This window comes from Phycodurus eques, chromosome 10 (assembly GCF_024500275.1).
Source record: "Phycodurus eques isolate BA_2022a chromosome 10, UOR_Pequ_1.1, whole genome shotgun sequence".
Classification (NCBI taxonomy): domain Eukaryota; kingdom Metazoa; phylum Chordata; class Actinopteri; order Syngnathiformes; family Syngnathidae; genus Phycodurus; species Phycodurus eques.
Genome location: NC_084534.1, coordinates 141,234 through 157,095, shown reverse-complemented (window position 1 = coordinate 157,095; position 15,862 = coordinate 141,234). Strand labels below are relative to the sequence as shown.

Below are 15,862 nucleotides of genomic sequence, written 5' to 3'. Positions count from 1 at the left end.
GCGCAGGTTTTTTACAGAGTATGGTGAAGCAGGTCCTGAGAGATTGAAGATTGAGTGTACAAGAGACCTATGGCTTTCAACATCCACGATTGTATACATCCAGACTGCCGTCAGGGTCTCCGGCTGGGTAAACCTTGACAACACATTTTTGAGCATGGTCAATCGCTAGAGTTTTTATGGCCACAGATATCGGTGTATGTTTAGCAAACAGCAGAATCCCTTGTTACACTATCTCGCTTACGACCGTCCTCTGAAGCATGGGTTTCTGTGCTTATAGACCATGGAACTGGCATGAAGGGTTCCAATGTGTGTCTTACTCATACATTCTGTACAGCTGATGTTTTCTTGACAGTTCCCTGCAGGATTGAATGCTTTTCAGCACTTATACCATATCGCATGCTTCTTTAATAAAGCCATTTCATCCATCAGCTTTTCCTGGAAGCCATGACATTTGAACAAGGAGTGTGGTTTATGTGTAACACAAAACCTTTGCTAGATCTTTAAAGGTGGGCCAGCTTGTGACAGATGGAGAATTGATGGATGAATATGGCGTATTGTGAGTGACAGATGACGTGTTAAGAAAAATGCCTGTTGTAAGAACAGCAACAGGCCTCTGTTTTCCATTCTGTGTAGCTGCTTGTTTGGACCTGCTAACTCGCTGATGAACGCTGCAAAGGCAAAGGTGGGGTAATTACGCATCCTCACCTGTTTACACACAAATTTCATGAAAACATATGGCGGATAAGGAAATCTGTGTTCGTCTTTAAACTTAGAGCCCTGTGTGAGCCTTTTTGCATGCGAAATGGAAGCTTTTTGTGCAATTGGGTTGATGGCACGAGATGTAGCTAAATAGCTTATCCCCAATAGACCATTGCAGCTTGCACCTCCATAAATCAGTCCCCAACCCAAACTCTGTTAATTTACGATAATCCCTGTTCATCACTTTAGGGAAACTATCATGTCTCTTCGATGGCCATTGCTTTCACTGAGCTGTTCCCATACAGCTCTAAGTCCCTGTTCTGGACGATTAACATGCACAGTTCTTATCCGTCTAGCGCGTTTGCCTGAGTCTCGACCCAGCCACTTTACCAGAAGATCCAGTTGTTCACAAACTGAGAGATGAAAATCTCTCATGGTATTGTATAAGGATGCTTTTCTGGCTCGGAAACACTCAGGTTGGTCGTTGAATTGTGTGAGTCCATATGACACTAGTTCACGACAAGCAATGAATCTGACAAGGTCTGGCACCGCTTGCTTCTCATCAGACAGAATGTGTGCAGAGTCACTTTGATGAGAAGTGGGGCTTTGTGTCGGGTAGAAATCCTCACATTTATGGCAGCCGTTGGAAGGCCATTTATTTGTTTCAATATGTATTCGCATCTCTCACTACAAGTGAGTTTTTGTTGAAGGTTTGATGTGGTTTGATGTCTGACACACACTGTGAAATGAGACAACAGGGGGCATGCTATTGGAAAGCTGTACATCTGGTTGTCTAATGGGCATGGACGATATGGGCTTGGCAGAATTATCCACGTCGAGTGACCCCTTCTACATACACGTTTGGACGTGTCTGGGTTGTCAAACGTTTAAAACAAAGAGAAAAAAAGAAAAATACAATTAAAACAGCGTACAGTGGAAGAAATATAATTTAAAAGTGGAAATGCTCTAGAAAGCATGGGGAAAAAGAAGAGTTTTTAACCTGGACTTGAAAACATTCACACTGACGTCACTTCTGTTGGCAACTTATTCCATTTGTGTGCAGCATAAATGCTGCTTCACCATGTTTGCTTTGGACTCTGTGCTCCACTATTTGACCTGAGTCTGTCGACCTACTGGGTTTATAGTCCATTAGCATTTCATTCATGTATTCAGGACCTAAACCGTTTAGTGATTTATATACAAGTAGCAGAACTTTAAAATATATTATAAAGCTGACTGGAAGCCAATGTAAAGACTTTAGAATTGGAGTAATATGCTCTGACCTCTTTGTTTGTGGCCAGTACCCGAGCTGCAGCATTTTGAATGAGCTACAGCTGTTTAATGCTCTTTTTAGGGAGTCCAGTCAGAAGACCATTACAATAGTCAAGTCTTCTTGAGATAAAAGCATGGATGAGCTTCTGCTGGTCTGCTTGACACATGCAAGCCTTCACTCTGGATATGTTCTTCAGATGGTAGAAGGCAGTTTTAGTAATTGATTTGATAAAGGTTGAAAGTCAGGTCGGCATCTATCAGAACACCAAGGTTTCGGGCTTGGTCTTTGGTTTTTGGTTGGTCTCTTCTTTATTGCTCTCTCTTCTTTATTGCAAAATAAGTCTGTTGTAACGGGCAAACCATCACGCCATTCATTGTCTACATCGCTTATTCTGTTCAGGGTCAGAGGGAATTGAAGACTATCCCAACAAAGGGTGAAAAGTCACAGTAGCAGATAAATCCTTGAATATTACTGAACTGGAGACCATTGCTCTCAAGGAACATTCCTGAAGAATGCTGCCAGCTGGTGTCTGGCCATATATCTCATTAGCAGCATACTACTGTATAACAACAACAACAACAGGTGTTCTACAAAGTAAAGAAGATGCTTGTCAAGAAGGGGTTAAATAATTTTTAGGTTGAACTATTCATTGTTTTATGTTGAAACAGCTTGAATTATTAGCTGTGTGGAACTATTAAACTGTTGCTTTGTTAGTACATCATTGAAAGTTTGTAAATTGTGCACATAAATGTCATTTCTAATGGGGGTTGAATAATTTTGATTGCCAGACTCAACTGTCCACCTATTGCATGGTTGGCTGGATATGGTTCAGCCACAGCCTTGATGAGGTGAAATCCTAAGATTGCTCGTGTATTCAATCTTCAATTTCAAACAACTGTGTCAAATGAATTTCCAATTCTAGTATGAATTCTCAAAAAAATGCTTTTCTACAGCTGACTTTAATGTAGCACTGATGGCACTGAAGTGGATGCACACCAAAAAAGGGAAACGATATGACCACAGAAAACAGAAGTCGTCCCACTGCACCCAAAAAGCTTACAATGTCATTTTATAATCCCATCCAAAAGTATTGGAAAAGCTAGGCCAAATCCTAGCTGTACACTGAAAACATTTGGGTGTGACATTATAAGATTAATATGAGACAAGGGCTTTAACCTTTCAGCTGTAATCTCCAATTCTTTTTGAGGGGAGTATTCGTATATGAATGACAAGGCTATATGAATCAAAACTAGCATTCATAACACCCAACACACACACAAACATGGATGAAATGGTGCAAAAAGAAAACAATAGGTGACTTTAACTATATGCTTGTTGAACTATTTGAATACTGGTTACAAGGGATTCCTGCCAGCCAAATCCTTTGAAGTGTGACCTGTGAACTCTGCAATTTGCGGGTTTAATGACCGAAATATGAAACCATCCACCTGCGTAATATGTACAGCAGGCATACATTGCTGTGAATGTGCAGGCTGACTAGTTATCATCTTTGCTTTCATGACCTTTTTGCTCGGCACAGTATATGATGATGTAAGTTGGCATTCTCGCAATACAGAATATATTACTGAAAAATACAACTTGGGCTTCCACAGAAAACTAAGTGTTCACCTTTGAATCGTTCAAGGAGATGGCGTCCCACGTACCAGCATGCTGTCTCAAAGTTTGGGAACGGGGTGATGGTTTTCACCTTTAGCCGCTTCTCAATTTCATTTGCTCTAAAGAAAATCAACGGAACTGCTTTAGCATAAGTTAAGTTTATATTGTCAAAATGTTATCAAACAAAATGGCTAGCAAGGCAGAATAAAGGGTGATTTTTTGTGTGGTAAAACAAGTGTTCAAACCTCATTTGCATCTCGACACTCAAGTTGTGGACAAAATGGCCAGAGAATGCCAAACAGTCAACAGGAGTCAGAATAGCATTGATCCAACCTGAATAAATGCAGACATCATTCAAAGGAAAACAAATAAACATTAACAACTGCATATGATATCACAGACAATTAATAACAGAGCGTCACATTTTCTTTAATTTTGGTACTTGGAAAATAGTGGACAGGTGTGCCAATACGTTTGCCCATACACACTATCTGCTGCATACATCTTCAAATTAAACGGAGCAGGAAAACGACATCTTGCCACAAACATGATTAAAAACTATCATACATGTACACAGAAATATGTAAAGGGTTGAGATTAATCTGAATATGACTTCATAAAAAGTAAGAAGAAATGTCGTATGAGAGGTGTGGGCCATTCTACAACTACTTCAGAAATCAGCTGCTCGTGTGCTGACGAAGACCAGAGGGTGGAAGCATCACTGCATTGGCTCCCTGTGAGTTTCAGGATCGATGTTAAGGTTCTTCTACTAGCTTTTAAACATCTTAACGGTCTTGGGCCATAACATCTGTTATGCTTTTATCCCATCAACCCTCGCGAGTCCTAAGGTCCTCTGGCACCGGCCTTTTAACTATTCCAAAACCTACGGAGAGGCTACATTCAGCCATTATGGCCCGCACCCCATGGCATCAGGCACTTAGAGACTGTTGATGCTTTTAAAAGTAGGCTCAAGACTCACCTGTTTGGCTTAGCTTTTAACTGATTTCTTATTTATTTAGCCTTAAACTGATTGCTTTCTTATTTAGTTAGATATTTATCTACTGATTTGTTTTTTTTTCATATATATTTTGTACCCTATTTTATTGTGTCTCCTATTGTCCTTCAGTTTTTATCCTGTCCTGTTGTCTTCATCTTTTTAAGTTTTACTCCAGTGTCTCCTCATGGGAGCCTCCATGCTGGGAGGTGTGTTGCAATTTTTACGTATGAAAAGTGCTACAGTGGGACCTGGGTTTTCGTATGCCCCAATTTGTGTTCAATATTGGTTTTTGCTGATTCATTTGACCGACATTTTGTTCTGGAATTTGTTCATTGACTCTATTTTTGTTGGGGGAAAAAAAATATCTCATGTCCAGGAATTGACCGCCCACACGAAACATTTGCACATCCACATGAAGCATCCAGTGCGCATGCGCAACATTGTAGAGTCTATTCTAACTGAATGAGTATCACGCAGCCAGGGCATTCGGGCATTTATAAAGGTTTTTGTATCTTCAGCAACTGCCAGCTAGTCCACCATGGGGCCAAAGGAAATTTCAGGTGTTAGCCCTTCAAAGAAGAAGACACAAAAGAGGATCATGTTAAACAAATAATCGTAGCAAAGTAAGAAAACGGCGTACGGAGGGCCGATCTCATCGGGATGTAGATAAAGCCTGCCCCAATGCTAAATGTAATCCTGGCGAAAACAAACAAAATCAAGGAAGCTGATATTGCAAAAAGGGAAATGTGTCTGACAAAACTCAGATCCCAAGCAGTTGAAGATGTAGACAAGTTTTTACTGGTGAGGATAAAGAAAAAACAGCTAAGTGGGAGACACCGTTTCATTCGTGAAAAGGCACCGCTGTTGCATGCGGATCTCGTGAAGACAATGGCGGGAACGAGTGCTTCTGTGAATGAATTTAAGGCCAGCAGAGGTTGGTTTGACAATTTGAAGAAGCGAACTGGCATTCACACTGTCCTAAGACATGGCGAGGCTGCAAGTTCAGGCAGACATGCAGCCGAAGAATTCGTCGGTGTGTGAGTAGACAGTGGCTGAAAGATTCCGAAGCCAACTATTCTTTAACTGTGATGAAACAGGCCTCTTTTGGGGGAAAAAACATGTCAAACAGGACCTCCTACTGGTCACGGACAATGCGCCCGCTCATCCTCCAGGCTTGGAAGAGCAACTGTTAGAGGAGTTTGGTCACATCAATGTGAAGTTAGTTCCTCCTAATGCAACTCCTCTCATTCAACCCCATGGACCAACAGGTAATTTCAAACCTCAAAAATCTTTACACCAAAGCACTGTTCCAAAGGTTCTTCGAAGTGACTTTGAACACTGAATTGACCCAAGGAGAATTTTGGAGGAATCACAAATATCCTTATTTACATAAGCCTGATTGTTAAGGCTTGGCATGTAGTGACTTCCAGGATAATGAACTGCTTGGAAAAAATTGTGGCCAGTATGTGTCCTTGAGTAGGATTTTGATGACCCTGCGCCTGTTGTGGACTCTATTGTCTCTTCGGGGAAGTCCATGGGGTTGGACGTGAGTTGCCACAATATGGAAGAATTGGTGAATGACCACAGGGAAGAGCTAAGCACTCGAGAGCTGCAAGACCTTCGAGCTGAGGAACTTCCTTCAGAGGAGGAGGAAGAGAGTTGCGAATGTGCCTTCAGTGTAAGTGAAGTACCACATTTTGTGAGAAATATCACCCCAACAAAGCTGTTGCAAGCCGTGTCTGCAATTTATTCAATGACAATGCCTTTAAAGCAGATTTAAGATGAAGCAAATCTTAGAGATGCCAGAAACAGACCTCTCTGGACAGATTTCTTGTGGGACAGGGCTCTAGTGAAACTCAAGATGGTTCTCGCACCAAAAAAAGAGAAAGGGAAGTAAGCCTGGATTGGTCGGATGTCTTTTCAAAACAATAACCTTCCTTTCTTCCTCTCTTGTCCTTCCATACATCAACAAGAGACTCCAAAAAAGGTAAGACTGATCAGTGTTTCCCTCATATCTGTGGCAGGCCGCCACAATTACATTTTGGCCACTGCAAATAGATTTGGGCATTTGTTGCGCGGAAAATGTTCCTCGATGTCCTCCTGTTGTGTGTCTCCTAAAGATTTATGTGTGTCTGCTAATGATCCATAGGACCAATTTCCTTTCTGTTACGTTACTGAAGTGACAGTCCCTTAAATGACTTAAATATCAAAAGCATCGATACTTAATTTTGAGAATCATTGTTCTGGTATTAGAGCCATCAATATTTGAGACAATAAATGTATTTATCTATCCATTTAATTAGTCATATTTATTTCACCATGTTTTTTGCATGTAAAACTATACTTGTCTATAAAATGTATTTTTTGTCAATATTTATGGGTGTCTGGGATGGATTGATTGGATTTAGAGTCATTCCATTGGGAATGCTTTGGCTTTAGTATGCTTCGGTTTTTATCGGACAGGGGGGAAAATGAATATTTTCATGAATTTCACTTTCTAAAAAATATGTACAGTCTCAGGAAAAATATTGGACATTTATGCATGCAATTGAAACAGAAGATGTCCAAATTCTACAGACTTGTGAAATATGACTATTTATCACAGCTCACTTGGCATGAAGGTAGTTTTTCAGTTCTGACCTGATGGGATGAACAAAGTCTGTCCTTGCTTCAGAGGGCATTTATAACACTTGTCCACTTGGTCAGCAAAGAACATTTCACTGTGATTGGATGATGACCTCCAGCGCTCGTACAGAGAAAGATTGGCAGATGTGGGCTTGATGAGAAAGAAGATCTTTTCTCCCTGGAAATACGACAGCAATTTTTTTTACGAAGAAAGAGTGCAATTCAGTGTTTTCCACATTTTTTCTTTCAGAGAAATCAGTCAGAGGTTCGAAAAGAAAACTGGTGCAATCTGAACACAATTTTAATCAGGTTACGAACACTCCAAAATCATTTGGTACCTTTAATACATGATACCAGACAGAGGCACCACCACACTCAATGTGGAAGTCTGTGTAGCTGTCTTTGACACAGATCAGGCAGTATTTAGTGACTTTTGGCTTTCCAAGCAGAGCGTCTTCAGGCCAGTAGTTTTCAACCCAAGACAAGCTCTGCACAATTTGAGGGCTCTCCACAATACTGTTCATCCTGTTCCAGAGAAAAAAGTGAAACATGAATTTGGACATGAATACCTTCACACTTTCAAAATTGTTGAATATTTTTAAGTTTTCCACTGAGTGTGTACCTTGAGTCAGAGAACTCCAGATTGATTACATTTAATACTCTCTTTCTGTTCGTGCTGTAATAATAATCAACAAACTCTCTAAGCTTCATCTTGCTATCAGTCTGTCTAGTGACATCAACAACATCAACACCGACATCAGGACCTGAGATGTAGAAAAAAAGGGCAAAATTACAGATGTTCATGAACAACGAAGCAACCATCCATCCCGCCATCCATCCATTTTCAAGTAAAATAAAACCGTTTCCCAAATTTAAGGTAATTTGGTCCACACATTTTTGACCAGTCTGCTGAGAACAATATGGCTTGACACATCTCTGCAATAATAATAAAAAACAAAAAGATGCAAAGTACAACACAATGTCAGATGTGTGTATGTATCCATCTTTCCTCCATCTGCATGCTGATCAACGTGTTCATTTTAAGTCAAAGATATGGCGGTGTAGCCAAATAGTTTGTTTCTACGCCTTATTGTTACTGTGGTTAACTTACATGTCATAGTAGTAGTATTTTTATTCAGTCAATATACAGCAACATATTTCACAATACAGACATTTTACAAAGTCATACATACACTGAGTGGTGACAGAACTGGCACAGGGAGAAGCAAAATGCTTGTTAAAGCCTAGCCTAATTTTTAACAAACATATCTAATTAAGCTACCAGCTTCCAAAATATAAAAGGGGAAAAAAACAACAGACAAGTCAATAATGTTTACAATGTTCAAAAACAGCCTTACGAGCAACTATTTTGAAAAATAAAAATGAATCACAATTTTTTAAATATATACTTGCATCATTCCAAAATTCTACTCCTGGAAGCAGTCACCTTATCGTGGTGGAGGGGTTTGTGTGTCCCAATGATCCAAGGAGCTAAGTTGTCTGGGGCTTCACGACCCTGGTAGGGTCACTCATGGCAAACAGGTCCTAGGTGAGGGACCAGACAAAGGACGGCTAAAAGACTCCTATGATGAAAAATATAAGTGGATCGAGGTTTCCCTTGCCCGGACGCGGTTCACCGGTGCCCCTCTCTGGAGCCAGGCCTGGAGGTGGGGCTCGAAGGCGAGCGCCCGGTGGCCGGGCCTCCACCCATGGGGCCCGGTCGGGCACAGCCCGAAAGGGTAACGTGGGTCCTTCTTCCCATGGGCTCACCACCTGTGGGAGGGGCCATAGGGGTCGGGTGTAGTGCGAACTGGGCGGTGGCTGAAGGCAGGGACCTTGGCGATCCGATCCCCGGCTACAGAAGCTGGCTCTAGGGACGTGGAATGTCACCTCTCTGGCAGGGAAGGAGCCCGAGCGGGTGTGTGAGGTCGAGAAGCTCTGACTAGATATACTCGGACTCGCCTCCACACACAGCTTGGGCTCTGGTACCAGTCCTCTCGAGAGGGGTTGGACTCTCTTCCACTCTGGAGTTGCCCATGGTGAGAGGCGACAAGCAGGTGTGGGTATACTTATTGCCCCCCGGCTTGGCACCTGTACGTTGGGGTTCACCCCGGTGGACGAGAGGGTAGCCTCCCTCCCGCTTCGGGTAGGGGGACGGGTCCTGACTGTTGTTTGTGACTATGGACCAAACAGCAGTTCAGAGTACCCACCCTTTTTGGAGTCCTTAGAGGGGTGCTGGAGATCGCTCCCGCTGGGGACTCCATCGTTCAGCTAGGGGATTTCAATGCTCACGTGGGCAATGACAGTGAGACCTGGAATGGGGTGATTGGGAGGAACGACCCAAGTGAGGAGAAGCGGCTCAGAAAATGGATGGATTCGGATCATAAACATAGACCCCATCCCAATCATAATTTCGAACACTGCTTCTCAAAGTGGGAAGTCTGGGCATCCCTGCTAAAGCTACTGCCCCCGCGACCCGACCTCGGATAAGCGGTAGAAAATGGATGGATCAAAGTGCGGTGCGCATACCACTGGTGGTACACGGGCTCCCTCTGGTGGTACGTGAAATAATCATTAAATATTGTCGCACTCGCAACACTGCAGTTGTGTTGTTCATAAGTTCTGCACTTTCCGAGTTTCTGTGAGGCCTTGAAGGTAACCAACAGTGTGATTTGTGATTGGTTGAGGGAGTTGAGGGGCGGGGAGAGAGCGAATGTGTGTACATTCAGACTTGTAGGCTGACGGTTACCGGATATAGGGTACAGTACTAGTTTAATCTTGTTATGGCGTGATTACGAACGACACTAATAATTTTTTTTAAATTGAGTTTGTTGATAGAATAGAATAGATTCACCTTTTATTGCCATAAACATGCTTGCACGCACACAAAATTTGTTCTGTGCATTTAACCCATCACATTGAGCACATACACGTTACTGGAACACACTGGAGCAGCTGAAGCGCCCGGGGAGCATTCCGGGGTATCAGTGTCTTGCTCAAGGACACCACCGCCGTGAATCCGGGAAATGTTGGCGGATGGTCCAGTTGGGGTCTTGAACCGAGGTGGCAGGCGATGATCTTAACCATTGGGCCACGGCTGCCCAATGCTGTAGCTCACTGGTTGTCCTGGTTTCTTCATCCAAGTGAAGGCAGCAGTGCATTAACAACTGCGGCTCCTGTGGGAGCACTGATGAAACCCGCGCTAAGCAGCAGCAAACGAATGGGGCAACCAGTGAAAAATAAAATATGGGTTTATTTGCAGCGGGAGTCCGTAAGACTCCAATCCGCAGTATGTATGTGATATGTGGCCATATGCAATGAATGCATGAATCCATCACACCTCAAATGCCATCCCATAACAAAACACACAGCAAGCAGTTAATCTACACCACCTACACTGAAAAAAAACACTTAATTCTTGGTTGCATATGATTAAAATGAGGTAATTTCCCCCTCTTATCCAAAAAAATCATATTTAACACATTTTAATTGTGCAATGCGTTCCATCCTTCTACCAATATACTCACTCTCTCTCCTCTGGACGTCTCCAAACCATCGAAGTCTGCTCTCTCGAACTTTGTCTCCAAAACAGCTAACCTTGGCTGTCCCTCTGATGAGCTCATTTCTAATCCTATCCAACCTGGTCACTCCTAGAGAGAACCTCAACATCTTCATTTCTGCCACCTCCAGCTCTGCTTCCTGTTGTCTCTTCAGTGCCACTGTCTCTAATCCGTACATCATGGCTGGCCTGACCATTGTCTTATAAACTTTGCCCTTCATCCTCGCAGAGAACTCTTCTGTCATAACAACATACATGACACCTTCCTCCACCTGTTCCAACCTGCTTGGACCAATTTCTTCACTTCCTTACCACACTCACCAGTGCTCTGGACTGTTGACCTCAAGTTTTAAAAGTCCTTCACCGACACTCTCTTCTCCCTGTAGCCTCACTCTTCCCCCGCCTCCCCTCTCATTCATGCACATATATCTTACTTACTTCATTCATGCACATATATCTTACTTACTTCGGCTAATCTTCATTCCTCTCCTTTCTAACAGTTCCTCCACCTGTTCTATGCTTTCACTGCAGATCACAATGTCATCTGCGAACATCATGGTCCCTGGGGATTAAAGTCTCACATCTGTTAGCCTATCCATCAGCACTACAAACTGGAAGGGGTTCAGGACTGATCCCTGGAATACATGTCATCATATGCCTCTTGTTTGGCCTTTGCCACCTCTACCTTCGCCCAACGTCGCTTCTTCATGTATTTCTTTCTCCTCTCCTCGGTTCTCTCAGTATCCCACTTCTTACCGAACCTCTTTCCTTGTATGATTTCCTGTACTTTGAGGTTCCACCACCAAGTCTCCTCCCCTTTCCTACCAGACGATACACCAAGTACTCTCCTGCCTGTCTCTCTGATCACCTTGGCTGTAGTGGTCCAGTCTTCTGGAAGCTCCTCCTGTCCACCAAGAGCCTGTCTCACCTCGACTCGAAAAGCCGCATAACACTCTTCCTTCTTCTGGTTGCACCACATGGTTCTCTGGTCTGCCTTTGTCACACCAGCCACTTTAGCAGCATTGGGGTTTTGTCAGCTAATTTATGTCTTTTTGCCTTGGTTCTCTGACCTTGACTATGTTGCACAAATCACCTGATCTTTGATATTTGCAAATGTAATTAATACTTTTCATGCTGTATATACCATAGTTATAGTTAGCTTTTGGTATTGATATTATTTGTACTCTTTTGTAGCACCCCGGTCCCTTGAGTACCGTCATTTCAATCCTCTGTACGTGTATGTGCATATTGAAGAATTGACAATAAAAGCACCTTGTTCCTTGTACTCCATTTCTCGCCCCATCTACACCAAGGTAAAATAATTTGAACCATGTCCCTAAACTTCTAGCCTTTCTGCCTTTCTACCTGCTTTCCTGACACACAAGATGACCATCTTTCTCCTAAGCATCATGTGCACCAACTCCCTTTTCCATAGTCCCAACATTCAGTTCTTGGCTCTGTGCTTTCCTCTGTCTTAGAACCCGCGTTCCACCACTCCTTCGTCTTCGACCCACAGTAGCTGAATTTCCACCGGCACCCTGTCGGTTAACGGCGCCAGTGGCAGAAGTTCTTAACCCGGGCCACGACCAATCCGGTATGGAATTTTTTGGATGAACGCTCATATTTGTTTCGCAAAGAATTAGGCCGGATGCCCTTCCTAAAATGTCGACACGGTGGTCGACTGGTTAGAGCGTCAGCCTCACAGTTCTGAAGACCCGGGTTTAATCCCCGGCCCCGCCTGTGTGGAGTTTGCATGTTCTCCCCGTGCCTGCGTGGGTTTTCTCCGGGCACTCCGGTTTCCTCCCACATCCCAAAAACATGCATTAATTGGAGACTCTAAATTGCCCGTAGGCATGACTGTGAGTGCGAATGGTTGTTTGTTTCTATGTGCCCTGCGATTGGCTGGCAACCAGTTCAGGATGTACCCCGCCTCCTGCCCGATGACAGCTGGGATAGGCTCCAGCACGCCCGCGACCCAAGTGAGGAGAAGCGGCTCAGAAAATGGATGGATGGATAATAAAATGTGAATGTGCAAATTCTGATATTACTGTATGTGTGCATGCGTGTATGTGAGTGTGTGTGTATGCACAGCCAAACCTCCAACAAACCATCTGCAATTAACTGCAAGGTGTTTTCTCAAGTTATAAGTGGGGTGAAATATCCATGTTTGGGCAGACAGTGCCAGACAAACACTACAATCCATGAAAGCTGTTGTTTTTGTTCATCTAAATGTAAACACAAGTAGCGCGCCGTTGCTTTCATGGTAACGACGACCTTCCCAACATGGTGGCCACATAGGCACGACGATCAGCCGGGCTATCATATCTAGGGTTAATACCTATACGACGATCAGCCGGGCTGGCATATCTAGGGTTCATACCTATACCCGGGAAGCCCAATAGAAGATGACGTGTGAGGTCATGTGACTTTCTTGTGTCGTTTGATTGGTGAACTAGACTTAACGTCATTAGGACTTAAATTGGATTGGAGCAAACAGCTCCCAATATGGAAGTCGAAGTTGTAGTCTCACGCACGTAATAGTTGATGAATAGGCAATAATTAATAAATAAAAGTAGCGAATGACATTTCGATCAATGTAATGGAGTAAAAGTACTGTTACTTCTTAAGAGCAGAAGCGGCGGAAGTATTTTTTCTGGTCTCGTCAACTCACGTGACTTATCCAAAGCAGGTCCCGAGTGCACAGGCGGAACCTCAGGGCGATGCACTGCCATACTACATATATATACGATATATATAGTCCGCCGCGGAGTAATAATCAGAAAATACATCTGTGTGTGGATGGTGGATGTGTGGAATGGATCTAGCTGCTAGCGTTCAAGGAATACGAAACAGCCTATGACGACAGCAACGGTGACCCCCCCTGATTTGCATGTATGTTGTTAAACTTATTGGCAGAGTAGTATAGAGAGTTACATTTCTAATTATGGTAAAAATGTGTGTCTAGATCAACATCGGTCTCAAAATCATATTTATCTTCAGTTACCTTTCAAAAAGGGACATCGGTCTTCTTATAAAGCTGGTTCAACTCAACTGAATAATTTTCATTGTCCAAAACTATTCTTCATTATTTTCCTCCCAAAGTCAGACTTACACTTTCACTGGTCATTTTATGATGAAAATAATAAAAAGAACACTTGTGCAAGCCAGTTTTGACAGTCGGTCAAAAGTATGCTGCGAGAGCAACCAACCTCACATGACATAACAATGAACATAACTGTTCATTGACATACACCCCATTTTCCTTAAGCTTTTTTGACTGCCACAACACTTCAATCCTATGCTTCTTATTTGCAAATTGAAGAATTATGGTTGGCTTTGCTCTGTTGTCCTTTCTTGGAAGAGTCGAACAGGCTGAAATCTGCTCTCGCTGAAGAAAAATGTTTTTACCATTCATGAACTGCACGACTTGCCTCTCGAGTGTTTACAACTATCCAGGTGGAGGTCCTCAAGAGTACTGCTCCAAATCATCAATCCTTTGTTCCAGTTGTTCGGTCCTCTGATCATTTTGGTTCAATGCGGCTCTCAGCTCACGCACTTCTTCCATTAGTCCCAAGAGGTTAATTTGCTGTTTAACCACTTTCCCAATCTCCACAGATTAAAAATTTAGGGAATGTTTAATTTATTCCGATTCTTCTGCCAGTTTCTTAGTTGTCGTCATGTTTTTCAAGTTTAATCACAAAGTATAAGTTTCAGGTAGACTTACTGCAAAAACCGCTGTATTGCCAAAACACCATGTGCAACATGTACTCCCAAGATTCAATCAATGCCATTGACAATGTCCTTGACAAATCTGCAGAAAAATCACCACTTTTCAAAATACGCCAAAATTTCACAAACTATAAAAATAATTCCATTCTAGGTGGATGACACGAAATGTTTGTGATTTTCAAATAATTTCACAAGCAGCCTTACAGCATGAAAAGCAGTGATAGCAATCTTAACGAGTTGTACACTTCACTTCCAGTAAAAAAGAAAAAGAAAAAAAAACGTAAAACATTACTCAAAACAGCGCCTGTCCAGTTAATATGGTTTCATTATGGTAATCATTTCATTAGTTTATTTAAAATTGATCAGAGAATGATTTTTTTTTCTAATTGGAATAAACTGGACAGACCAATATCATAGATTGTGTGTGACTTAAGTGGTTCCGCAGTACATACATGGTGAGGAAATGTCAACGGGTATTCATTCTATCTTCTTATACCGGTCCCAGGTGTACTCGATATGCATACACTTGCTTTCATGCTTAACGGTATGACAAAAATAGCATTGACATTACTACAACCTTAACACAAAATAATGAGTCAGTTGGTTTCTTACCAACATAATTTTCCACATCACTGATGTAGAAGGTGGGAGGTGGCATAGACATGCCTAAACCATCTTTCTTCTGAACAAGGATGGGTTCATCAAAACCGTTTTCCTCCAGGTAATCCATTGTCAGCTGATTGCCATTTAGTTTAATAACAATATCGTCAGCACTGGAAACAACAAACAAACAATCAGATCAAAAGCCTTTTGATAAATGTGGGTTGATGCACTAAATTGCTTTTTAATTAACTTTAAGTGAGTGAAAAAGATCACAAATGTTTCCTTCAAGAACAGCAGAGCAAGACAGCTCGAAGCAGTTATTCAACAGCAGGCTCTAGTGTAAAATAATGCCAATATGAACACCAATATGAACACCAATAATGCCAATATGAACATCCGGTAATCAATATAGTTTCTGATAATTGGCACCTGTATCTCTACAATATATCCGATGTCATATGGTAGAGTCCGGGTGTTTTGTTAAAGGCCACATCATATTTATGGCTGGCCTATGAGGGCCGTTGTTAAAACACATTCACTGCCATTGACGGCTTTAGAAGTCAAATATCCATGTTAACTGGGAAGGCTGGCAGTGAATGAGTTGAACTGTGAAACCTCAATATAACGGACACCAATTTAACGGATATTGGAAGTAACGGACCGTCTGGACAGTACGTGTTGATGATGATGGCAGCAGATCCATCTATTGTCGCACAGAGAGAGCGCACAAGGTGATGGTGTTTAAAAGGAATACGACAAG

The 15,862-nt window shown here is 42.4% G+C and overlaps 1 protein-coding gene across 4 annotated transcripts in view; it reads right to left on the bottom strand.

The window, feature by feature from the left end:
• phf2 (PHD finger protein 2) overlaps positions 1-15,862 on the bottom strand; it is a 103,325-nt gene that overhangs the window by 60,581 nt on the left and 26,882 nt on the right. For all 4 annotated transcript variants that reach the window (XM_061689120.1, XM_061689121.1, XM_061689122.1 and 1 more), the window contains 6 exons: positions 15,112-15,272; positions 7,834-7,975; positions 7,550-7,736; positions 7,227-7,389; positions 3,835-3,922; positions 3,602-3,708 (listed from right to left, as the gene is read on the bottom strand). In XM_061689120.1, coding sequence (XP_061545104.1) covers positions 3,602-3,708; positions 3,835-3,922; positions 7,227-7,389; positions 7,550-7,736; positions 7,834-7,975; positions 15,112-15,272 — 848 coding nt within the window. The remainder of the gene's footprint in view (positions 1-3,601; positions 3,709-3,834; positions 3,923-7,226; positions 7,390-7,549; positions 7,737-7,833; positions 7,976-15,111; positions 15,273-15,862) is intronic.